At 39.2% G+C, this 26,423-nt stretch overlaps 1 protein-coding gene across 1 annotated transcript in view; it reads left to right on the top strand.

Moving 5' to 3' along the window:
• Positions 1-1,374: 1,374 nt before the first annotated feature.
• Positions 1,375-26,423, top strand: part of COBL (cordon-bleu WH2 repeat protein) — a 117,305-nt gene continuing 92,256 nt past the window's right edge. Inside the window, exons 1-6 of the mRNA XM_009883793.1 lie at positions 1,375-1,575; positions 11,064-11,274; positions 12,032-12,260; positions 14,326-14,370; positions 16,757-16,851; positions 20,265-20,348. Coding sequence (XP_009882095.1) covers positions 1,376-1,575; positions 11,064-11,274; positions 12,032-12,260; positions 14,326-14,370; positions 16,757-16,851; positions 20,265-20,348 — 864 coding nt within the window. The 5' untranslated portion in view covers position 1,375. The remainder of the gene's footprint in view (positions 1,576-11,063; positions 11,275-12,031; positions 12,261-14,325; positions 14,371-16,756; positions 16,852-20,264; positions 20,349-26,423) is intronic.

The following is a 26,423-nucleotide window of genomic DNA, read 5'->3' as shown; positions in this document are numbered from 1 at the left end:
AATGTAGAGGATTTGGATTGTCTCTGAACTCGTTTTGGTTTTTTTTGGTGTTGTGATGTAGCTCTTGCTTTTTTTTCTCTGCCAGGAGCTTAAATTGGTAATCAAAACTGTATGTTTAGTCTTTTTATCCACGAGAATACACATTATCTCTAATTAATGAAGAGTTTGGTTTGATATTTGTCCTGTTCAGTTTTTGGGGTTTTTTTAACTCTGAACATAGTTTTTTCTCTTGGCTGATTCAACCACTGAGCTTTGCAGGCTTATAAGGGTTAGGCTGCTTTTTCTGTGCTTTTCTTTTCTGGACCTCTGTTTATGTTGTTCTCAGGGTGAAAATTATATGTGGATTCATAATCTCTTCTATTCCTGCACCCTAAAACCAGGCAAATTAAAAAATTCAGGCAGTAAGCCTGGGTAATAATTTCTCAGCAAATATTTTACTGCTTTTTCCATGTTACACTAAAATCTGACTTAAACTAGGCATAAATCTAGTCAGAAGAGGTCACTGGGATATTAATCATGAGAATTAATCCTCTTGGACACGTGCTTGGTATGAAGCCAGCTATTCAGAAGTTTTAACAGCGCACACGTGTTGCCTATCTGTCTGGCAGCTTGCCAATGAAGTAAAGTTTGAGTTCGTAGTGTTTTTATATCTCTGTAAAGTACAGTGCTTGTTTGGTGCAAGCTGATGCAGCTTTTCTGTATGTGGGCTATGGAGCATAGCTTGGTACTGAAGAATGAGTTCTCTTCAGGGTGCTTTCGAAGAGCGATAGTTTCTTAGTGTTGTATGGCAAGAAGTGGTATCATTAATGGTTGACCTTTTCATGGTGCTTCCCTATGAAGTACAATGAGCCAAATGTAATACTCCTTACTCAGAGCAGAGGAAGAGACAATATCTCGAGTAGAGTGATACTGTGGAACCCAAACATAGCTGAATGAAACCTCACCCTGCCTCTGTTCCTGCCGTTCTGACTTGGAGGAAGCAGTCATTTACCTAAATACAACTCTTCCTTGAGTCAGGTCTGGACTGGACCCAGCATTTCTGTTTCTGTCTTCATAGGAGCATGCTTCATACTCGATAGAACAATGATTATTTCATATCCTAATTATGGAACTGATTCATCCCCTGGGGCATGGAAAGCAAACAGTAGGAGTGTGTGCATCATCTAAAAAATTAGCGTATTTTTAGAGAGGAGGTAAAAATAAAATGCAACTCCATTGATAAGTTTCATGATAAAGAAAAATGGCTTGCATTAGTGGAACTTTTAAAACAATTTGAGATTATGGCTGAAAGAATAATTTTTCTTATTAACATGTTTATACTTTGCTGATGAGAAATTACTAATTTTCTTCTTGCGTTTATTTCTCAAGGAGAAGAATGAAAGCTCGTGCTCCTCCTCCACCAAATCAACCTTCTGCAGCAAGTAGAATTTACAGTGAGCAAAAGTCACCTGCAGAGACAGCTGTAATTTCTGATCAGAGCCTCGTGAGCATGAAGGAGAACATGATAAACAGATCGGTGGACTTAACAGTTATTTTACCCAGTGGGGTGGAGCAGAAGAGCACAGTACAAGGAAGGTAAGGCTTTGATTAACTCCTGCTTTCTGGAGCCCTGTGTTCCCAGTGGGATACTTACTGATATTAATGTCTCCTTCCTGAGTTGATGGGTTTCTCTGCCATACTTTTCTCTGCATTTTAGGCAGCTGTTGTGCTAGAGAGTCCCAAAGGCCATGTATAAAGGACCCTTTCTGCTGGGGCAGGAATGATTTAGCAGCTATTTTGTCACTGTTTTCCCCATGGACCACCCTCAGCATACATATGGATCTGTCTCTTCCTTGTAGTGCCACTGGGTTAGTCTTAGGTTGTATCACGTCCCATAATACAGAGGGGGTTTGGTGGCAGTGGAAGTAGGTGCTGCTGGCAAACAGCAATCCTGACAGTATTCCTGTCTGGAGTTATGCCAAGAAGCATGCTCAGATGAATGATTCATTGCATTCAGAGATCCTGCCTTCACAAATACATTGTGATTTTGTAGACAGCAAAGTGTCTGCTGGTATTTAGGAAGCCTTTTCTATATGAAAGTGTATTGTTTTTTTCCATGGAAAGAGAGAGAGGTTCTCCTTGTCACTTGGTACAATCAAGGGCAAATTGTATTGAAAAGGCAGTTTTGAGGATAATTTTCTTCACCATGGGAGCTCTTCCTTCTCCTCAATCTCTCTGCAAGAGCTATTTTGAAAGAGGAAAACTCAGTACTTTAAGAAAGAATTTGGAAGAGTTTTAAAAATATATTCAATTCTATTATGAAACTGTAGCAAACAATGATGTAGTCGGCAGTGGTCAAGAAACTGTGGAAAGTGGTAATCCAGTAGGAGCATATGTAGGTGCCTGTTGATAAATCAGGACCTGTGCTTATTTTACATTTGGGGTTTGCAGGAGTTAGTCTACATTCCTGTAAAACTACTCTTCTTCGGCTCATATATTAGTCTATTTTGACTGTCTATTAGTGCATTTTGATGGCTGACGAGGATGTGTACAGCAGCACGTAGTGTCTGGTACTTCATTCTTCCCCATGCTTTTCTTGTAAAAATTAGTGTTCACTTAGTCCCTTTCAGGAGACTAGTGCAACTTGTGTCAGTCAGCACCAATGCCAGAGTGGCGTTAAACGTTTTAAAGGAAAGCAGAGCTTGTCAGTGCTCTCAAGTTATATATTTAGTGACCACATTTTTATGGGAACATTTGGGCTTAATGAGAGAAAGAAGAGAACAGGCCTGAAAAGTAGAACAGGACATGAACAGAACTCACTGGCCATTAGATTCCAGAGAAAGCTGGTATTTCACTGGCAAACACAAGCCATCGGGGAGCTAACAAGAGGCTAACCTTCATGCAGCATTTTGTATGGAGAGATACATATTGCCACATGGTTCAAAAAAATTTTATTTTCCCTTAAAAAAAAACCAACAACAAAACAAACACCCAAAAACAAACACTCCAAGAGTGGTGTTTTAATGTGACCTTTCCAAGAACGTACAAGCTACAGGAGCAGGGAACAAATGTAAAATCCCTGTATGATAAACTCTGTCTCTCGCACAGGTGTTTATTGTCACTACCATTGCTATCACATACACTGAGACTTCGCATTTTTATTATTAGAGTCTTTAGTTTGTGGACTGAAACCTGAAAGAAATGTTGAAAATTAAACATAGATGTTTATGTGCGGTTATTTATATTGTCTACGTTAAGCACTCTGAGCAAGCAAAATGCTCTCTTCATTGTTCAGTGAAAGTGCCCACTTCTCTCCTTTGGCTGCATGAAAGGTCTAGGCCCCTGATCTAGGCAGCAATTAAATTCCTGCTTGTGCTAATCTGAGTATCACCCGTGCCTAACGTAGGTAGTAGGTGTTCTTCCTCAGCGCTGTCTTGAGCACTTGGAGTGGAGAGTTAGTGACTAATGTCAGGCACTGATAGCCAACTGTGGGAAGTAGAAGATTATGGAAACTGAGGAGGGGAGAAAATCATCCTAACAAGTTAGGAAATAAGAAAAGGATACCCTCTAATGAGCCCTGTATTAACAGTGGCATCAGTCTGTGAACGGACCTTGTGTGTGCTGTTGTTCTTTCTAACCACTGTAACACGAAATTTTCTGCACATTAACACTGGATACATTTAATGACTAAGACACTGGATTTAAAAAAAAAAAAAAAGTGTTTTGTATACTTTGAAGCAAGTATGGGAGCCAGTGCAGGTAATAAATTATTTTCCCTGTTCACTCTTTTTATCTATGGTGATATCATGGAAGGACACTTCAGACAAATTCTGCTGTTGTTTATACTGCTATAAATCTTCAGTATTTTCATTTCCATCATTTAAAATGCGTTCTGAAAAATCTGCTTTTGGGTGCCCTGGGGAAATAGCTTTTCTGGTGCAGTAAAATTTGCAAAACCTTGCCCTGGGCATCATCATAATGAAAAATGATTCTGTAATTTCAGGAAAGCTGTTCACAGAGCAGTGAAGTACACTAGAGGATGTTTGAAAAATATAACTACTGTAGTTAATTGGTATCACTTAAGGTTATTACAAATGAAGCAAGTTAAAAGTCAAAAGTTCTCTCTTTCAAATTGTTCATTGTATGTAAGCAAAGCAGCATGTTGTTAATTTTACTTTGTTCTCTGTATAGAAAGTTCCTTTAAATATCAGTAAGAGGGCAGAAAATTCCCATTCAATCTTCTTGAAAGATAGTTCAAGAAAAAAAGAAAGTGTGTGCTACTTAAAGATATTTTATTGGAAGCTGGAGTTTTTAATTAGATTTATTTATAAAAGTTGACTCAAGCTGACAGTCTCTCTTCAAGAGTTTATTGCCATCTTGTAATACGCAATTTGTTCCAGATTTTGAAAATACGTAGTGCAGATTTTAGGACAAAGTTAAGGACTTAAGTAGTGTGTTCAGCAATAGAATAGTATTAAAAACCAGTTTTATTTTTTGAAATAATTGGTCCATGTGAACTCTACTGTAAGACATGTAAAAGTATTAATGAAAAACTGTTAGCCTTCTCTCCCCTGAAAAGGATTATAAAATACCCCCACAAGTGGTATGAGAACTAACTGATGTGCTGAAAGGATGGGCAGAGTGTTGGCCACTGAAGTGTTTTATGCATATACATCTGTAGCAGATCCACACAAACTGTTAGTAGGCCTGGCGGAAGTGATGGCTTAGAAGGAAAGTAAGTGGAAAAGCTCATAAGAGTTACCAGAAACTTTTTCTGTTTGTGATTCTCACAGGTAATACTTTCAATGGGGAACCTATAAATCAAAGGGTCATATGTCTGTCTCCATTCGCAGTGAGTGACACTGAGAACTTCCTGATTAACACAGATACAGACATTTAGTGTCAGCAGCTTGAGAAGACAGTAGTATTTGAAGTATATTGCAGAAAAAAGAGGATGTTTGAAGCTAAATGATGTTTGGTTTGGAGTTGTTGGCAGATGGATGACCAATATGCAGAAGAGTAGTCTGGGCAGTTGTTGCTCCTGCTGTTACCTGATGTGTTAACACAAATTGTCTCATACATGCGATGCACAGAGAGCAGGATACTAGAACAAATAATAAACTAGCAGAAGCTGTAGTCCCGTTCTACAAATACTGGAGGACAGAGCTCAGTACAGAGTATGCATTATACGGAACATAAAGCTAATGTCATCACAGAAGGAATATTTTCACATAATTCTCAGTGAAAGAGACTTAAGTGATATTAATTGTGGGCTTATAGCTTGACATGCAGACCCGTGTCTCAAAAAAGACTGATGGTGTGAAATCAGTCCAAGTTGGTGAAACATGAAAGAGATGTTCTTAGAAGTTGATGAACAGGGCGCATAGAGCAGAAGAGTTAAAAATGGGCTTAACTAAATGCTAAATAGGGGTCAGGTCAAAATTAGACTAGTTCAATGTAGACTTTAAAAAGAAAAAAAAATATCTTACTATAATAACTTACAGAATAATTTATGTTGGAAGGGGTCACTGGAACTCACCTGCTCTAACTCCCTGCTTGGTGCCAGTCTCACAAGAGCAGGTTGCTCAGGGCTGTCTCCAGGCAAGTTTGAATACCTCCAGGGAGAAGGTGTGCAAAGCTCTCTGTACCAGGGCTTGACCATCCTCCTGGTGGAAAAATGTTTCCTTTTACCTAAATGGGATTTCCTGTGTTGGCACTTGTCTGTTGCTTCTTGACCTCTTGCTGTTCACTGCTAAGAAGCATCTGGCTCTGTAACCCTACATATTGGTACTTGTAGACAGCAAGAAGATCTCCCTTCACCCTTCTCATCTTAAGGCCCAACAAACCTAGTCCTCTGCCTCTTCTTGCGTGTCATCTTCTGTGACTTGCTCAGTTATGGAAAATAAGAGCCAAATTTACATGACCAAAATAAGAAAAGAAACAGAAAGCATGGATAAGTATCAGTTTAACATGCTTCCTGTACTTCTTTTGATGCAGTTTGCTATTTAGATATATGTATACATTTCTGGTTGTGTAGGAAGACTTACAATCTTTTCATGAAGTGCTTGCTGTGCTTTGTAGCATGAGAAAATAATACTGACTAATGCTACTTTCTGTTTTTAAATGCAGATAGTGAAGGCGCCAGAGACTTCAGGTCACCCCCTTTACACTACTGTTTTTCTTTTCCAATCAATTGTCACTTTAGATTCCTATTGTGTGTTTGACATTTACTTAAAGAAGATTCTTTACTCCAGTTTGAGATATTTTTTATGGGCATTTGTCGCATGAAAGTAGAAAGTAATGGGGAAGTCAATGTCATTTGATAGAGTACAACTTTATCCTACACATTTATTTCCTGATGTACCAGGCTGTGTTTTAAAATGGATTTTGCTGTGTGATCCAAGGAGATTAGGCCAAGCCACACCCAAAACAACTTAGCCTCTTAAATGGTAGAGATCTTTGCTGTATTTTACTGGTGAACAACAGGACACGTGATCTGACATGCTCAAACTCAATCAGGACTTCAGCCTGATAAATATTGCTGACAAAATAGTTATTCTTTACTGGCCAGAAGTGGTGTTAAATGTCAAACAGTTTAGTAATAGATTATCAAGACAGAGCCAGAATACTCTCCTTTGTTAAGAATAGTTGTCTGGACCATCTTGTCTGAATCTTAGATTGGGTTCATCTTCCAGTTTCATTTCTGTGCTGTAGTATTTGTTTATCAGTCCTTACTGTTTGGTGTCTGTCACTTAGTGTTTGATCTCTCCACTCAGTATTTCAGCAACATGTTATTAAAATCAGAAAGTAATGTGTTTCTTAGCTGGGTAGTTGGAAAGGCAGGAGATATTTAACTTCTTCATTTCAGCTTTACATTTAGTCATAGAATCATTTAGGTTGGAAAAGACCTCTAAGGTGAAGTCCAACCATAAACCTAGCACTGCCAAGTCCACCACTAAACTATGTCCCTTAGCACCATGTCTGCCCATCTTTTAAATACCTCCAGGGATGTTGCCTCACCCCCTCCCCGGGCCAGCCTGTTCCAATACTTGATAACCCTTTTGCTGAAGAAATTTTTCCTAATATCCATCCTAAACCTCCTCTGGCTCAACTTGAGGCTGTTTCTTCTTGTCCCATTGCTTGTTACTTGGGAGAAGAGACCAACCCCCACCTCTCTACGACCTGCTTTTGGGTAGTTGTAGAGAACGATAAGGTCTCCCCTCAGCCTCCTTTTCTCCAGACTAAAGAACCCCAGTTCCCTCAGCCACTCCTCAGAAGACTTGTACTCCAGACCGTTCACCAGCTTTATTACTCTTCTTTGGACTTGCTGCAGCACCTCACTGTCTGTCTTGTAGTGGGGGGCCCAAAACCGAACACAGTATTCGAGGTGGGGCCTCACCAGTGCCAAGTACAGGGGCACAATCACTTCTGTAGACCTGCTGGCTGCAGTGTTTCCTTAATGATCAGATCTGCCTGAGTTTCAAAATAGAGCATGCTCTCTACCAGGTCTCAAAAGCAGGTTAAAATAAAGTGCAGTATGCCTGGAACAAGATGGAAGCAAAGGAAGGACTTACTCTTTGCATCTTCCAAGAGCCATATTCTGCCCAAGGTTAGAAAGAAAGTAGGTCTAGATTAGCAGATAGCTCAGTACCATTATCTTGCTGTGTTTAGTGGCTCTTTTCTGTGTGTGGCGTATACGTGGAGTTACTTGAAATAAAACTCCCATTTAAAATCAAGTTGAACTGTATTACAGTTTAGAAAGAAAAATTTTTCAAGTTAGTGAAACTGGAATCTAATATAAGAATAACTTCATTGCAAGGACTTCCTAGCTCTCTTACTTCTCTGGGAACATAGGTGTTTTGAATTTTGTTTGTACAATTCTGCCTGCCTTTTTTTTATACCCATTTGAAGTTTTGTGGAAATTATTTTCCAAAATCTACATTTTGGGAAGAGCTTACTATTAAATTTGAAGTTTTTTCAAAAGCTTCAGAGATACTGCTTAATTTGTACTCCTAAATGGTACAGATGAAGCCAGGCGATGCTTTTGTGGAACAGTTGTGTATTATGAGCAGCACGTCTCAGGATGGGATGTTGCAGACTCTTTAAGTGTTACATTTAACACATACCTGCTCTGTAATCAACAATAGGATGAACCTCAAATTTGCCTGGATTTTTAAATTGATCGTTGTCTGGACAAATGTGTTCAACTTGCATGATTGTCTGCAACTTATTTTCTCAGATAGGTGGTCTGGATTCTAATCTTGTTGCAATTGTGGTAATGTTGCTGCTGAACATATTTCATAATTTCAGTGGAAGATGCACGGAATCATAAACTGTTCTTTTGACAAACTATTTCTTTTTGAAATGCTTTTTCAAGTATTTTTTTTAAATTGTTTTTAATAAAATAGTTTACATGAGGTAAGATAACTGTCCAAATTTGAATGAATTATCACAGTATTATATACTACAGAAATATATTAATGCTCCGCTTTAAATAGAAGTGTCTGGCACATAGAACACCATGTATTGCAGTTCTGCCAGGTTATTTGCTTTTGTCTGGAACAGTAGTAATAAGGCTGAAGGGGGAAAAAAACACATGCAAATTTCACCTTAAAAGAAATATGTCTGTAAACAGACAAGCTGAGATCTGTATCAGATGGACTGACACTTTGTTAAATGCTCACTGCTGCACAGAGTAATGAATATTCATATAAATATCAGTGTAGGTTGGGGTTCTCCTAGAGTTTTGACTTAGTAGGTGTAAATGTTTCTGTTGGTTTGTGGTGTGTTACCTATGAATTAAACATGGTTGTGAAATACAGACGTTTGCAACTTCAGGACAGTGCTAGAATAAGTCATCACGAAATGGCCTGATACAGTTTCGATTTAGATACTACATGTTTCTATTTAGATGCTCTCTGTGGTAGCAGTTACCACAGTGCTCTATTTTTCTGAAGCCTTCCATACCTATTAATAACATCTGTTTTCCTTGTTTGATCTTCAGTCATCATCTTCTCGCTGTGTTCTTCTCTTTTCAATGCGATCACCTAGTTCAAATTTTTCACACTTGCCACTATTTCAGGTCACACTGCGTAACTCGGTGAAACTTGAAATAGGTTATTTTAAAGAAGGTCCTTTATCATCCCTTGCGTGGGAAGAGCTGTGGCCTACATATGTTTTAGCCTTTCACCTGTTAATAAGGGGTCATTCTCATTTTCCATTCTCATTTTCTTTCTCTGCCATTAGCTCTCCAGGGTTCTTCACCAACCTCTTGAGCAGTTGTTGGCCAACAACATATACATGGAAAGAACATGGGCACACCCACCCCCAGAGGAGTTTCCCAGATGCCAACAGCTTGCACTTGAAGGGCAGTTCTTGAGCTACAGATGTAGTGTTGGTAGCTAATAGCCTGTGAAGGATTTGATTTTATTTGAATTTGCTTGCATTTTGAATCGATACACAGTTTTCCAGTTTACATATTAGAAGAGATGCCAGTTCCTTTGGCAAATATGCTGTCTGTGCACTTATTTTCACTTCTGCTAGAACAAAATTATCTCATATATATGACAGGCTTCAGGTATGGCTGGTAATTTTTTTCACCTTCTGTTGTTTTGTTGATGACAGATACTGGTTTATGAAACCAGAACTTTTCAGAAACATAGCCAGTTTTAATAAACCTGTTTTCTCCAATCCTGGATGAAATTTTAGGAAGGAAGATTGAAGAAAAAAAAAAAAAAACAAAAAAAACCCAGAACACTTCACTACTGTGGTAGAGGAGAATTTCTGGGGTGTGGACGAACATAGATCACATCTGCTTTGTCAGGCAGTATCAAGCTCTAGTAAATGTTGAGTTACTGACACAAAACAGAGTACCTCCATGCAGAGGCGTGGTATAAGAGAGGGGTAGTGACTGACTCTTAACCTCGTGGTTTAAGAATCACATCTGCAGTAAGAGTTCTTGATAATGCAAACACTTGAAACTTGGTTTTGTACTGGGTTAATATCCTCACCAAAAGAAATATGGGAAGGATCTCTTGTACTTGGAAATACTGCTGATGTCAAATGGATTGGTGGGAAGGGGGGGAAAACTCAAAGTTGTAAGCTAGAAAAAAAAAAATCCTGTCTGCTTTTTGTTCCAGATTTAAATGCTCTATTTTGAGTTGTATTGTGTGATGGTTCCAATTGAGGTAGAGTTTATTGTACCATGAGTGCATCATTTATTTATATCTCTGGACCTGTTGGAGTGGGTCCAGAGGTAGGCCACGAAGATGATCAGAGGGCTGGAGCACCTCTTCTATGAGGAGAGGCTGAGAGTTGGGGCTGTTCAGCCTGGAGAAGAGAAGGCTCCAGGGAGACCTTACTGCAGCCTTCCAGTTCCTAAAGGGGGCCTACAGGAAAGCTGGGGAAGGACTTTTTACTAGGGTGTGTAGTGATAGGATGAGGGGGAATGGCTTTAAACTGGAAGAAGGATGACTTAGATTAGATTTTAGGAAGACATTTTTCACTCTGAGGGTGGTGAGGCACTGGAACAGGTTGCTCAGAGAAGTGGAAGCTTCATCCCTGGAGGTTTTTAAGGCCAGTCTGGATGGGGCTTTGAGCAACCTGGTCTAGTGGGAGGTGTCCCTGCCTATGGCGGGGGGTTGGAACTCAATGATCTTCAAGGTCCCTTCCAGCCTAAACCATTCTATGATTCTATGATCTTTTCCTGTTAAAGAACATTGGGTTTGAATTGGAGAATTTAATGTATGGAATTAGCACATTAGATGAGATGCACTTTGTCTGCTCTTGGCTTATGTTTGTTAGTGCTATTATTGGCACTGTTGTCTGCCTCTTAGTGAATAGTTAATTGCCAGCTCATGAACACACACTGAAGTGTGAATATATTTAATTCCTAACATTTTATCTGGTCTGTTTAGCATTTCAAAGCATTAGCACTGTTCCCTCCCAAAGATGGTTAACTAGTGACACATCCACAGCTTGTATTGTCTTTTTTTCTTCCATATTAAAACTGAGGTAAACTTTTTAGCAACTGTTTTTTTGTTTTTTTTTTCTCATGCTAATGGTGAATGTCTTCTTACCTGCAGTAAAGCTGTGATGGATCTTTTGGTTGATTTATGCAGCCATTATCGCTTAAATCCATCCCAACATAGTCTTGAATTGAAGTCTTCAGGAACTCAACAACCTCTGAGTTACAAGCCAAACACTTTGATAGGAGCACTGGATGTACAGACAGTACTTCTGAAAGAGAAGGTTCCAGAAGAGAAGACAAAGCGACCACTGCCAAGGGTCCCTGAGGTCAGTACTCTGTAGGACTAAAGTGGTGCCATGAAACGTCATTTAATTACTATGATTTCAAGCAGTTCTTCCAATCTTTGTGTCATCAAACCAGACGGGAGAGGCTTGAGATAAACTATAACCTGCTTTACTAGCTTAACTTATTTGCACGCAGACTGGCAGATGCCAGTCTGGACTCCAGCATTTAGACAAAATGTTGTGTTGCATGCGGTTGGATAGATGGAAATCTGTTCTTACAAAGACCCTTGATTGAAGGGGGTGATAGAAATTTGCAGTAGTGGCTGAAAAGAGGGTTCTAAGATTGTGTGGAGGTAGGTAGGGATTTGATGGTATTTTGTTTAGCGTCTTCATTGAAGATACGGGAGAAGACTGATTGTTAATAAAGGTATTTCACAGTATTGTGAAGATTCAGAAGTCACCATTTTCCAAATATGTTTGCTGAAATTTTTATTATTCTGAATCATTGTATCGAATTACACTGTCATGCCTTTCAGAATAGTACTTGTAAACATTCACAAATTACTGCTGTCTCTGATTCCTTTTCTTTATTCGCCTGTTCTTGTGAATGTCTCCTCCGTGACAAGGAAGTTCTGAGATTTATAAATTTTTTTAATAATATTTTTTGCAATAATATGTGTGTAGGGTAAGTTTGCCTAGGAGGAGTCAAGACAATATGGAAGACGTCAATGTCTTTCTCGTCGTAAGAGAGCGTAGCCATCATGGAGGGAGGGCTGAGAGTTTGTGTTTGTTTCTGCAGAAATCTGTGAGGCTGGTAGTGAACTACCTGAAGACGCAGAAGGCTGTGGTTCGAGTTAGTCCAGAGGTGCCTCTCCACAGCATCATCCCAGCCATTTGTGAGAAGTGTGAAGTCAGTCAAGAGCACGTTGTTCTTCTGCGAGATGGCATCACTGGGGAGGAGCTGGAGCTTACCAAGTCCTTGGAGGAGCTGGGGATAAAGGAGCTGTATGCCTGGGACAGAAAAAGAGGTGAGCTGAGACTGAAAGCGGCCACTGCAGGGTTAGATGATGTGCCTGCAATATTGTGGGCAACTAAAAAGCATTTGTACTCTTGTTCCTTTGGGACCCGGCTGAAACAGCAGAGTGACATCTCAGTCTGGAGAGCAGCGTGGGTTTGTTCAGTGAGCCATGCCCAGAGTGGCAGCCAGGACAGCAGTGTGCCCAGCTGTCCTGGGCTGCTCCCGGGCCCTGCGCCAGGCTGGGCTGGCCTCTGACAGGGTGCAGGCTGGCCTCAGGCAGGGCAGAAGGAGGAGCTTTGCTACCTCTCGGAGCTGCTGTCAGTACAGGTGTGTGTAACACGGGGCCCTCGGCCAGGCATAGCTTGTCACCTACCTGTGCTGTGGGTTGGAGAGAAAGAAAGAAGAGACATGACATAGTCATGGCAGCTGCGAAAGCTGAGAGGCAGAGGCGACAGACCAGGGCTTCTGAGAAACAGACTGTGCATAGGTTCCGAGGCGGTTCCTCCAAAGAGTGATGGTTTAGTGAAGAGGAGCTAAGAGGTATTTGTATTTAAAATTTTGTTCTCTTGTTTATTCACCCTCACTTTCTGTTATTGCAGATGGTACTATAGCAGCAGCTTCTTGGGCTTGAGTTTTATCAGCCTGATTGTTTATTCAAATAGCATAATTATGCAATGTGCTTTAAAATATACCTGCTTTAAAAACACACATTGACAAGCGCTACTTCTTTTGAGGTCAGAAAGTGATATTCATTAAAATTGTCTCCTGCAGTTTGTCTCAATCGTTATCACTTCCAGCACAGTAAATGTCCTTATTTATTCTCTAGATAATGTCAGTCTTGTAGGTGCTGAGCAGCAGGCTTATTTTTTATTTATACAGTTACTTATTTATGTTGACGTTCTGTCTCTTCTTTCAAACTCCTCTGGTAAGTGACAGTTCTACCTCTGTGTGAGTCAAATTTCAATGAGTTTAGTCTTTTAAGTAAACTAAATTTCTTCTTTTCCTTTGAACTGTTAGGCTGCTCAGAAAAGTGGCTGACAACCTGTCATAACGCAAATGCATGTTTGGTTTTTCTAAGATGAGTTTACTGTAATTAAGCTAACCATTTTGGAGCAACATATTGAACATGCAGAATATTCAACAGGATTCATTCAGCATACTTCAGGGACAACTTATAGAGTAATTAACCTAAGTCTGCCTTAAACTCTTTACCTCAAAATTGAAAGTGACGGTGTATGTATTGGTGCAGTATTGGTCCTCAGATCTGGTTGCAGCCTGTACAGTCAAAATCAAGACTTTACTGCAGGGCTGGGTTTACAGCAGCAAATTATGTCACACTTCACAGTATGCTGCTCTCTGCATCAGGATTTTTGCTATATTTTATTCTCTTTTAACCTTTCAGTATACCTTTCATTATGATAAAATCCCCCTGATCCTGAGGGTTTTTCAGCCTTTTCTGCCTTTCTCTGACTCTGCACCATGGCGTCTGATGAGAAAACCAGTAAATACACATAAAATTTACAAAGGGTTTCCTTTGCTGTAGCAAATTCCTTCTTATCATTTGTGATCTCCAAGAGGAATAATCCCATTGGTTTCAGTAGCAGTTGATCTATGAATTGTGCATTGAGTAGATGTCCAGTCTGTTTAGTTATCAGAACAGACAGATTTTTAAAACACGTTCCCACTATCAAGTAAGGCCTCAGAGGTGCTGAAAGCATAGGCTGTGCTTGTAAGAGCAGGTTCTAGAAAAACTTTGTGATCGTCATTCTCTCCTTCCCTGAAACAGAAATACCAAGTGCTGAAGGATTATTAAAAGACAAGCTCTGCTGCCACCTGCTTACATAATTTGATTTCGCAGTTAAAGCAGCTTCACCAGTGAATCGGGAATGAATACAAACGCAGCTGAACTGCTTCTAGTAGCAGCTCTGCATGTGTGTTGTTAGTCAACTTTTTTTTTTTTCTGTAATGCTTAGGAAAACAAATACTAGGAGTAATGAATTAATATTGTGGCTTATGAGGCAATATTAGAAGTTTAATATGTCTTCTCTTGTCCTTTCATTGCCTGCCTTTTCCAGTTCCTCCATCAAAAACTCAGTCTGAACCTTCTCTGAACTATAGAGGTACTGTACAATGCTGCTGAGGGAAAACCATCTTTCCCTTCATGTTATGTTTAATATGGGGGTGGTAGATGGGTCTTTAAGAATGTCATGTAAAATGCTGTTGAGAAACAAGCTATTTTTACAACATGTATTGGATTTTGCGCAGTGTTGTTTACAGTGTTTGCACTTTTGCTCAGAACAAACACATCTGTGTGCGTACTGCTTCTTCAGTAATTTCCATTAAAATGCCAGCAATTAACAAATCTTGTCATTTAACTGTTTTGTGGTATGGTATGTTTCTGTACAGATTCCAAGCCTTTTCACGTTACCTAAAGCATGATTAATTGAATTTCAGAAATACTAACATTTCAGAGGTCTCTTGAGTTCTAAACTTATATACTAGCAAAGGCAGAATATTTTGAGATCTATGAGATCTTCCACTAATTTCAGTGTACTTGCAATGAAATGTTTTAATAACAAAGCTACATAGACACATTGGTTAACTCTCAATAGATGCTGACTTCTGAACTGCTACACTAGGTGGCGTTTGATTAGATCACATTGGTGCTTCTGCTTCTATTTAAACAGAAAATGTGAATATGTAGTGTATCCTCCCTCCCCTCCCCTCAAGTCTGTTATAATACATTGCTTAAATTAATAATCCTCAAGAAAGGTATGGTTGATATGTAACTGGCTTTACTTCTTTGCATTTCTAGTAAACACAACATAACCAAAATAAAACTGTGGGTAAAGTCTTTAAATTTTCAGGAAGGAAGTCCCATCTCCAGTAAGCAGTGGCAGCCATTGACCAAATCTTAGCTGTTGCCTCTTGGCTTCACTAATGCCAGCGCTTTTCCCCATATTCCTCTGTCATTACTTGCTATGGTTTCTTCTTATATAGAACTTAATACTAGAGAGAATATCTACTGTATTTATTTAAGAAAAACTGATCCAGATTCATAAAGATTCTTTGTTGTTTTGAGATGATACGCTGTGTTTAAAATCCCAATTTATTGGGATTATACAATGATTAACGGTAATGTTGTTGATCAGCTGTTACTGACACTGCTTACGGTAGCCTTTCATCACTACTGTTCATAGTTGAAAACTATGTGAGCCCACGTGAGCATACCGTATGCCCCACATCTAGTTGCAGCCCAGTCCTGAGCAGAAAACCAGCAGTTTTTGGCGAATGAGCATAGGCAGCCCTTAGTATTTGAGGAAGGTATTACTTTATTACTGTATTATTTTGCAGTGGAGTTGCCGCCTTTCTTAAGGATAGTTTGTCCGTGTTTTCATCTGGGTTCATCATCTTTACTCTTCTACTGTGCCTTGAACTACTGTGTGTGCTTAACACCTTCTAACACCTGACATTGTTGATATGCAAAGTGATATGTGTGAAAATCATGTGCTTTGTGTGAAATGCAAATCAGTTTCCAGGAATTCTGGGATGAGTTTTTTTGTAAAGTAAACCTTTATGTTGTGGCAACAAACAAGTCATTTTGCATTTGCTTCTCAATTGTTATTAAACAAATAAATATAATATTTACAAGAGAAAGCAATTTTTCTCTGTACATTAAACTTTCTGTATACTAGTGGAATACTCTGATGTGCTTGGAACCAGGGAGAAATCTTTGCAGCATTACTCAGTGTCCATTTAAAAAAGTGGGAGAGCTTTACAGTCTGTATATTGAATGTAAAACCAATGTTTTTTTCCCTGTAATGCATGACCTTACGTTGCTTATCCAGCTTGGCTGGCGTGGGGGAAATTGAAGGTTCAAGGAGATGTGCATGTTTGAGCTCTTGCAGCCTGAAATGCATATAAACTTGCCTCTCTTCCCACCTGAAGTAAAAGCACTGAGAACGAGAAAAGATGGCCACAACCAGCTGGTTTAAGTTCTAAGGAGAGCCCTTTTTCCAGGCAAAAGGTCTGTTTTCTCTTCATGGAGCTTTATCCAAATCCACACTGAGAGTCTTTCCATCAACTTCACTGTGTTAAGTCAGGCCTGAGGATTCTTAAAGATACTCACCATTGTCTTTTTAAAACATCCTTTTTTTTTAGGTATTAGTACTCCACGAGTTTTAAGTGAGACCTCTACCAAGCATTTCTAAAGACTAAGCAACTTGCTCATGTTTTGCCTTTTAATAAGTATTACTCTATTGTGATCGGAAACTTACTGAAGTATATTAAATTATTTGATTTGTTTCCATTAGATTTTGGAACAAACCCAAACCAAATAAAAGTTTGATGAAAAAGAAAGTGTGGGATCTGGTAGGTACTTAGATAATTCAGTTCACAACATCGCCAGCTCAAAAAATACAGCATGAATCCAGGACGTTTTAAAGTACTGGTCTTCTAATTCTTTTTTTCAGAAGTGTAAAAAATATTCCATTGTAATTGTTTCAGAACCAAGTCGAAAGGCTTCAGTAAGCAATGATGCAATAGAAAAAGAAAAGACAAGGCTTCTGGGACTGTTTAAAGCTGATAGAAGAAGCAGCAAGGTAAGTGTTCAGCAGTGTACTACCTCACTAAAGAGAATTATTTTATTTCCAGATGTATTTTGTCTGTGGGTATTGTATTTTGGGTGGTGGTATTTGTTTGGGGGTTTTTGTGTTTTCTTTCTTTCTTTTTTTTTTTTTTTAACTTTCCAAGGAGTAATCTGTTAGCAGATGCATAAACTATGTTTAATCAGTGCAGCCAGTGGAGATACCACCTGCTTATTGAAGGAGTCAGGCACATTGACCGCTTAAATTTTCTTTTTTTAAATGCTGTGGGTTCAGTAGGTGTTAACAAAGGGCAGTAGCTTCAAGCAACTCCTGTCCACTTTTTAGTAGTGCTCAGATTACAAAGTGCATTTATGAAAGGACTGATGTAATATAGAACACATTAAGATACCAAGTTTAAGTGTTTTATTAACTTTTCTGTGCATGGGTGATAAGCTGTTTTAAAGCAGTTATATCTTTAGGCAGCTCCGTGCAGTCATGCTCCAGACCTCTCCAGGTCTGTAAAACCAATGAATCAGGTGTAGAAGAAATAACTTGCAGTACTAAGAGGAGTAATAAACTGAAGGATCAGTGTCTGCTGGGGGGCGTTAGGCATATTTAACTTTGTTTTTAATCTTGAGTTGGAAAAATTAAAAAAGAAATTTTACGTAAAATAATTTTCTTTTGTTAAGATGCGTTTGTGAAAAATGTGTGATTTATCACAGAAATGAAATACAGAAAAACTTTTTAACTCAAGAACATATAAAAAATACCAGGCTTCTAACTTCATACTTTCTGCATCCCGCACTACAAATATCAGTGTCGACTGATTTTGATTATAAAATATTTAATACTCTGGGGTGTCAGAGTAAAAAGAGAATTATCTTTTGTCTGGTTTAAAAAGCCCTCCAAGGCTTTCGCAGTGGAAACACAAAATGTGTCTCTGATTAACTGGTACTAAGAAACATGTGCTTCTTAATGGGCTGGTGTTTCATTACCCCTCTACTCTTCTCAGTCATGTTTTTAAAACTGTGAAAGCTTTCAAAAATCTTTGTTAGTTCTGTGCCCTTTTGATTATGATCAAATTTGGAGTGCTTTTGCTGGGCAATAGCTTCCTTTATGGACACTGGGAATTACTGTGTTGAAAAATCATATCTGTCATGGATACTGAGCTATTCTTAACGTCTTATAAAGGACACTTATTCTATGAGATAGGAAGTCAGTCACTTTGAGTGTTTATCCTCCGTAAGAAAATATTTCTCATTTAGAAGGGAGCAAGAGCATAACTGGAGCAATAATGCTGTGCCTGCTTGGAAGAGCCACGTAAACAAGGAAGTTCAGCTTGAGCCTCTATAGAGCACGCTGTGGGGCTGTAGTTCTTCTGGAAGAACCAAATATATTATGGCACAGGGTTTCTGCATTGTAATTTGTCCTCTGATTCCATTTTCCTGAACTTTGGTATGAGGTGTGGGTTCTTGGAGTTCTGACCCATGAAATAACTCTGATTTAACTTGTAAAGTATTTACTCTCGTAACCTTAGAAAAAGGTTGCATCCCAGTTCTGTGGTTACTGCAGTGGGTTGCTCACAGCTGAGCTTGGGATGAGTCTCCCAAGATTGCAAACTCCTCTCCTTTTTTCTATTCTCTTCCTTATGCTTGTTAATCAGAGACATAGGAGGTGATACTCTGAGGGTTTTTACAATACAAATTTTAATAGATGCTGAGGATACTGAGGATCAATTAACAAGTTACAAGTAGTAATTGACCTGGGAAAAAGTAGGAGCTGTACAAACAAGTACGAGAAACAGCTTCTAAATCTGAGGTAAAGGTGTAAGTCTTTCTTGCTGCTAGTTCGTACAAGTTAAACGACTTTTCTTGGTCATTTCTTTATTGGACTCTTACTTTCAAATGACAAATACTCTGTAGGAAAAGAAACTAAAACAACCACTTTGTTTAGTCCGTCAAGGAAGTCCTTGTTGCCTTTTCAATACAAACTTCTAGGAGCTTGAACCCAAATAGAAGGAGGAATTGCTGAGAACTGAAGAATAGTGCAACACACGGGAGCAAGTAGGTGTTAACTGGCTATAATACATCTGACTTGGCATTGTGGAAGATTTCTAGCCAAAACAGCAGTGAAACTGCTGAACAGACTTAGTTAGCAGAATGCGGGCAAATTAATTAAGTTCTTTTAAGGAAGGAGTTAGTAGGTTTATGAAGGGATTATATGATGGGATGCCCTGTGATTTCAGGGCACTGGAATCAAAGGCCGAAAGTTCCTGAACTCTGCTTTTTACAGTTATTCTTACATTTTAACTCCTCTGCAACACTTAATTTGGTTCTGCTTTTTTTTTTTCTTTGTTTGCATTATGATTTGCAGTGATTCTCTCTGTGTGTATGTATGTGGTCATGCATAGTCTGTATTTTAGAACTAGTTGATAGCAAGAATTGTCCCAAGTCTTGCACAGTAGTAGCACTGCAGAGCTGCAGACATTTACAAGGGGAAGGCACTTTCTTTTGCAAGGGAAGAAGAGTATCAGCCTCTGTTGCAAACTGTCCTGGATCAGGTGTCACTGCATGCTACAGGCCTATGCTCAGATTTCCATGCCCACACACATGCTTGCTTTCTCAGCTAGCTCATTGAAAGCAGTAATTGCGGTATGGCAATGCACTAGGTCTAACTTTTTGAAAAAAACTTTCTCCTATATTAAAAACACCGTGTCACAGAATGAAAGCAGAGTCCTGTTCTCATGGTTAATACAAATTTGTTGAAAGTATTTCTTTGGTTAACTTTGTACTGGCAGGCTTAATGCCAGATCAGGTATCATCTTGTTCTCTCCATTCTAATTTTGTGCTGGATCAGTTACCCTCTGTTCTCCTGCATCTGGCATAAAAAGCATAAAGGTGGCGTGAACTCCGTATCTTTTTGATGTGAAACGTAGTCATCTGCCTGAGGCTAAATCCAGATCAAATCGGCAGTGATAAGCAATCCAGTAGAGCAGAGGTCCTGTGCAGACTCTCATGGGATCTAGGCTTCAATAGGTTATCTGCTAGCACACAGAAACAATCCCATCATTGACAAGTCAGGGAAGAAGTTCTCTGCTTATTCACCTGTGTCTGTGGGTATAGCAGAGCCTTGCAGTCTGGTCCCTGGTGCTACAGGAGTCGCTTACTATCTGTTTTCCTCCTTGCCCAAGATTTTTTCTGTTTCTTTGTATTCTTGTTCTTAAATCTTTCTGCTAATGGATTTCTTAGGGCCTTACCTACATCTGAGATATTTTGCAGACTACTTCATAGTTTCTCAGCAATCAGGTCCAGCACTTCTGAGACAGTTTGTCTTGGTTCTGTGATGAGGTTTTAGGCTTCGCTCTGGCATGTTTTTGCTGCTTTGTTTTCCTTTGCTGCTGCTCTGTAGGATACTTGTTTGTGTTGCAGACAGAAGAACACTTGAGGATGAACAGAGATTGTGATGAGGAGGATGTTTTTAGTTCTGCATCTACAAGTGAAGGAAGCTTGGATGTAAGTACTAACATGGCTCGTAGACGCTATTGCATTCCTATTAGATCCTGCAGTTTGAATAACCAGAAACCACTGCTATTCCTGATGCTTAGCCAAGTAGAAGTAGAAATAGCTTACTTCTTAGCAGGCTTAGTTACATGAGTGCACAGTTTGCGTATCTTGATGAGGATAAAATGCAATGCACTGTCTTCAAATAAAACTTGCTAGCTTCACTATAAATAAAGTTTCTTGTGAAGTTACATTCTAAGCAGTTGCGAGCAAAAAGTACTTTAACCAAGGACATAGGTGTTGTGACTGTAAGACAGTGACAGTACTGCATAATGCAAGAGTATGTGTGCCTTATCAGTGGCATTTACAGAGCGCTTTTTTTCTTATAAAATTGCCCCTCTCATTTTTATCCTTTCATATGTCGTCTTCAGCATGGCAGCATTCCATTGTTTTAATTTAAGGAATTTAATTTTTTTCCCTTTCCTCTTGAGAGCCTTTGTTGATGTCTTTCACTTCTGGCTTGACACCTGTATTTGTATGAACACCAATCCTGCGAAGACATAAGTATGTACTTAAATAAATGTATTGACATAGTTCGATTTAATTTGGTACTATTCTGTTCAAGCTTGCAAAAGATGTATAAAACAAGTCTGGCAGATTCACTCGGCAGCACAGCAGGTCCAACAGGCTAGATGGGCTTCAAGGAAAAGGTCAACAATTGTGCCATCTTAGGTGAAAAATTCTAAAGTACTATAAACGTGGCATAGATAGTTGGCATAGATAACTTGTATTAACTTAAGATAAAATTGAAGTGGAAACTTTGAGACTCTCGATCTTTCTAAGTAATTCTTTATTCAACTTGCTGAAAAGATATCCTCACTGACTGACTTCAGTGGAACTGATTATCCTTATTCAAAATAAGTGGTATCTTACTTAGCCATATATGTGAAATAGACATTTAGAGCTCATTATATAGAAGCTTCATTGAGCTAAGACAGGACTTCTGGCAAAATGTCATCCAGTAGAGGCTTCCTCTGTTGCAATTTCCTCGGGTCTACTTTCTGTTACTGTTTTGGGTCATCTTGAAAGTATTTTGTGTTACTGTGCGGGAATTAAAGCCAAAGTTTCAGATTTATTTCTGAGAGGAAAATAGTTTGCCGTTGCCTTTCAGCATAATGCCACTAGGTAACTGACTGGATCAGGAAAATTTTTCTTGCCTATAAGAAAATGGGCAACTCATGAAGTACTACTCAGATGAGGGTGTGAACTTCGGTACGTTTAGTTTAAATCCTTTTCTCACTATGATGTGGTGGTGGATGTGCACTGAATTGTAGAAAAAGTAATGATTCTGTTCTGGGTATTGATTTGGGTTGGTTTATTTGTGGTTTTTGGTTTTTTTTTGAAAAAATATGGCAATATGAAGGAATGGAATAAAGGTGTAAGAAACAAGAGATCCTTAGTATTTATTCAAGTACAAGTTATATTCACTTTTTAACCACCAAACCATTCAGAGTGCTATATTTATCTAATTATTAATGCTTCTAAAAATAATTTGGATTGTTGATGAGGAAGCAGATTTTCAAAGGACATTTGTTCACAGTATCAGCACAGATAAAGGCGAAAAAAGAATTTGTTAACATGTTAGAGACAGTGTAAAAAGCAAGAAAAGAATCCTCTGTGACAATGCTCAGAGTGCAGCAGTTCATTATACCACACATCAGTAAAGAATCTGAAATCTAATGGTGTATTGTAAATGAAGCAGAAATCTTTTCCCTTAATCTGTTCCAGTTTTTGTGCTAAGCAGGTAAGGTGTATATCTGGGTTAACTTTTCACAAATCAAATGCTATTGAAATACACTGGTGTATAAATACAACATACAAATAAAGTAGTTTGAAGTTGCAGCACAGTTAAACATATTCTGCTTTTTGCGTACCAAAGACAGACAGACAGCTAGAATTTAGAACGGCTAGGGGCAAAAAGGGAGTTTGTCATCTCTGCCGCTTGGTGTCACTGTCCTCAAATAAACATTGGATCAAGATGAAACCCGATATTTGGAATGCAGTACTAAAATTAGCTGGCTTTATTTTTGGGGCCTTCATGTTTTCATAAATCAAGAGCGAAAAAACACATCCCAAGTGCTGAACGACGTGTATCTCTGATGTGGAATTTGTTTATGTAATAAATCAGCTTGGGGAAAAAATATTTAGAAGTACAGCCAGGGACACTTATCAGAGGATTTGAAACTTCAGCACAAAGCCTTATCACCCGAGGTTTCTCTAGTTCAAACAGGGCTTCAGCAGAGCAACGTTAGACGACTTTTATCAGGACTGTTTTTAAAAAATCTGGTCTTCAGCATATGTTTGAATATAGTGTTATTCGTAATGGAATCAGTGAAGCAGATAGCCCAGTAGTTTTCTGCTTAATGAATGTGTCATGCCTATTACTATATACGTTCATGAACAAATCAGTCAAAAACAATGTCATTTTAAATTCCAAACAGTTTTCAGATATGTTTAGGATATGTGTAGGGTTTTTTTTTATTATTTCATAGTACCTGTGTAATTGCAGGATCATGTTCCAGAAGGAAAATACTGTGCTGATGTTTGAAAAAAGTCATCAGGACTTCTAGTGCATTAGTAACCTTGGCAGCCACTTCTTAAATGATGGGAACAGCTATTTCTCCCTATAAAGGCTTTAAAAAAAAAAAAAAAATCTATTACTTTTTCAGGGCCTTGTTTGTTCTTAATGTACTCTAACTTTTATGCCCTCATTGATGGCAGAGGTTATATCATTCAGGACATGCTTTCCCAATTCAGAAGTGGTTGGAAGAAGGATCAAGTACAGTTACACAAAAAGTGATTGGAAGTGTGATTTCTCTTCAACCATGTCAGGTCTCAGGTGATCGGTTAATATCATCTACCTACTGTCAAGGATTTCACCTCGAAGGAATGAGAATACTGCCTCTGTCATCTAAATGGAAGTTAACAGCTGTCTACTTTTAATGTGTCCTTGTGTGACAATCACATTAACTTTAAATTCCCGTTCTCATGTTCTTGCTTCTTGGTCTCCTGGCAATGCTTAGGATGATGTTGGTTATGTGTGTTTATTTGCAGTAGCAGGGTCAAATCGTGGGATAGTTCTGTTGCATTTTATACAGTTAGAGCTATCTCTGTACGCTGGCAAAGGCATGAGTTGTAATCAATTGTGAAACAATATTGCTTAGTGTGATTTTGTTTGCAGAACGTAAAACTCAACAAACTGAGTATGGAGACTTGTCTAAATACTACAGGAGACTGGCCCGTCCCTGCTAGTCTTCTGTTACAGGGTGCCTGTAAGCCAGTAGTTGGGTGCCAGTGGATGACACTAGGGAAGATACAGTATAGTTAAAAATGTTTTCATTTGTGCAACTGTTTACATGATTAGAAGAAAAATAGATTTATTAAATACCAGATACCTGTGATGGTGAACCTTATCTCGAGTAGAGTTATTGTTAACTTACCTTGGTAAGAAGAAAGGCTTGCCAGAGCCAGCTGGCTTGTGAGTGGCATTCAGAGAATTCCAATAGGTAGTGAAGATGGCAGTGATCAGCCTTCTTTTTCCTTGACTACTGAGAGCAGGACAAGAAGTAATGTGCTTTAAATACAGCAATGAAAATTTAACTTAGAGGGAAAACAATTTGACTGCATGGAAGTTTCACAAGAGAGCGGGTTATTAAAGAGACTGTGAAATCCTTATCATCACCTAATCTGTAAAACCTCAAAAAATGTCTAGAGGATGAACTTACATATATTTGATTCTGTCCTGGAGCAGAGGGATAGGTTGGGTGAACCCTGGAGGTGCCATTCAGCCAGATTATGGCTGCTGAAGATATGCAGCTGTACCCATCACCTTTTGTGGTGTGGACTTAAAGGATATTAACTGTTTTCATTTATGTGAATCATAGATACTTTTATATAATATAGTATCTTTAGATTTTTCTCTGAGTATGTGATAGCAGAAGGCAAGAGCTTGAAACAGTGAGTGGCTGCCTGCCACCAGACTTGAAGTTCTTGCTCCAAAGCATGGTATTACTAGACCTCTTCAAAGAAAAGGTCCTTGGAGTTAGTGAAAAAAATAAAAATAATAAAAAAATAAATCTCAGAACCAGCCAAACTACTCTAGCTCAAAAAAAAAAAAAAAAATAGCCTGAGGCAGACACCTGGAATGGAAAGTCTCAGCATCTATGGTTAAAGCATAGTAAAGTTACAAGCTATTAAAAACAGTATCTGGTGAAGAGACATGTTGGCTGACCCCTGTTCTGTCTGTGCTGCTTAGCTTGAACTACCACAAGATTGCCAATTTCATGCATTCAAAAATCACTTGTCAGCTCTTGCCCTTACCGCACAAAAGTGGCTTAAGATCATGAGATTTGAAAACAAAACATTTAGGGTGGACTTCCCTTCCCTGTGTTTGGCTTCTGAGCCAAATGGTTAGACTTGTAGAGGTCACATTTCTAAATGGTTTTTTCTGCCCATGAAGGTTTTCTTGAAAACAAAAGATTATCGCATAGCTGTTGGTTACCAGGACCTCCATCTTTACATAAAATTGCGTGGTTCAGAGTAAAATCATCACAACACATTGGATTCAAGTTTTGGCTTTTAAAAAGACAACTCAAACTTCAGTTCCTGCGGTGGTTTTGCAGGACATTTTTAAAGAAATATTTTCAAGAAATGCTCTGAGATGAACAGAGAGAAATGGATCAAGTTGAATTGAAAGGGCTTGAGTAGGACTGTATCTACAAAAGGAACTGAGCACAACTATGCCTGGCAGTGCCATTTTTAATACCTGGCAGTGGGGGCTTCTGTTGGACACTGGATCTAAGCATCCCAGAGTCAGATTTCCCAAGTTTTGAAGCCGCTGAAATCTGCACAACAGGAGTTGCACGTTAAACCTTGCCCATGCTCTGTGTCTGCTACCTGCCTCTGCTCAGGATTGAAACCTTGAGTCAGCTGCTAGATTTAGGTGTTTAAAGCTTTTACTCTAAAAGCTTACCACCTGCTACTGTTAGCCAAAATGTGAGGGTGCTAAGTTCAGTTCCCTCCTCTGCCTTTAGAGATACCAGCCAATCTTCTATCTCTCTCAGGACCATTACTGAGAGAATTATTTCCTCCTTTGCAAAGAAAACCAAAATACTTGCCGGGCTGGAGAATGCCTGGAACAAAGCTGTGAGGTATTCTTGATGTGGGAAGCGCCCTTTTGTAAAAATACCCAAATATTTGGTGACTCAGAGAGAGCAAGAGCAAGACGAGCTTAACTATTCAGACCAGTAACGAAATAACCTAAGTGTGGTGGCAGCTCAGGGTTCCAGTGCCAGCGCCAGAGATGTTTTTCTATGTTTTATGCTAAGCAGATGTTAGATCCAGCAAATAAGTAGTCACTGAAACTAGAACTGGAGGAGCCAGATGGCTGTTGCTCCCTGCTCAGATGAGTGCCCTAATCTCAGGCTCTTTCTAGCTAAACTCATGTTCATGTCCTCAAACAGAGAATAATCTCACTCTGCTCGCGGGAGAGGAAAGTTTGTTTTTTCTCAACTAGCAGAAGGTTCTGAACCTGGATTTCCCGTATTCTTACTGAATCATTGAACCTGGGGCCGGGGGGAGGACAAGACAGGAAAGAAATGCCATAGCTGCCTCTTCTAGCAGTTACGTTTTGTGTGATGTGCTTTAAGGTCACCTGTTGGATTAAGCCCCTTGGCTGATGAAGATGGAGAGTTTTGCCAATTTTATGGATCCCGATGGAGTTTAGGCAGGAGGTTAGGAGCATAGTTTCTCAGCAATTTTCACAGTCAGCATGCCCAGAAGCAGAATTCAGGCACCTAAATGGGAGTAAGCACATCAGAAGGGTATGTGTCAGGCTTATTGAAAGGAAAGCACGAAGCAGTGTGAGTTGGGGAGGCCCAACCTAACAGGAGCACGGTAAGTTAGGCTAGTGTGAGGCAATTCAGCTTCCAGACCTAGGCTGCATGGCATCATTCTTTATACTGTGGATGTACCCAGTCGGTCTGGAGTAAGTTGGCTCAGATATCTCCCTCGGATGTTTAATTAAGA

Source organism: Charadrius vociferus, unplaced genomic scaffold (assembly GCF_000708025.1).
Source record: "Charadrius vociferus isolate BGI_N301 unplaced genomic scaffold, ASM70802v2 scaffold103, whole genome shotgun sequence".
NCBI classification, from domain to species: domain Eukaryota; kingdom Metazoa; phylum Chordata; class Aves; order Charadriiformes; family Charadriidae; genus Charadrius; species Charadrius vociferus.
This window is presented reverse-complemented; position numbering and strand designations above follow the sequence as displayed.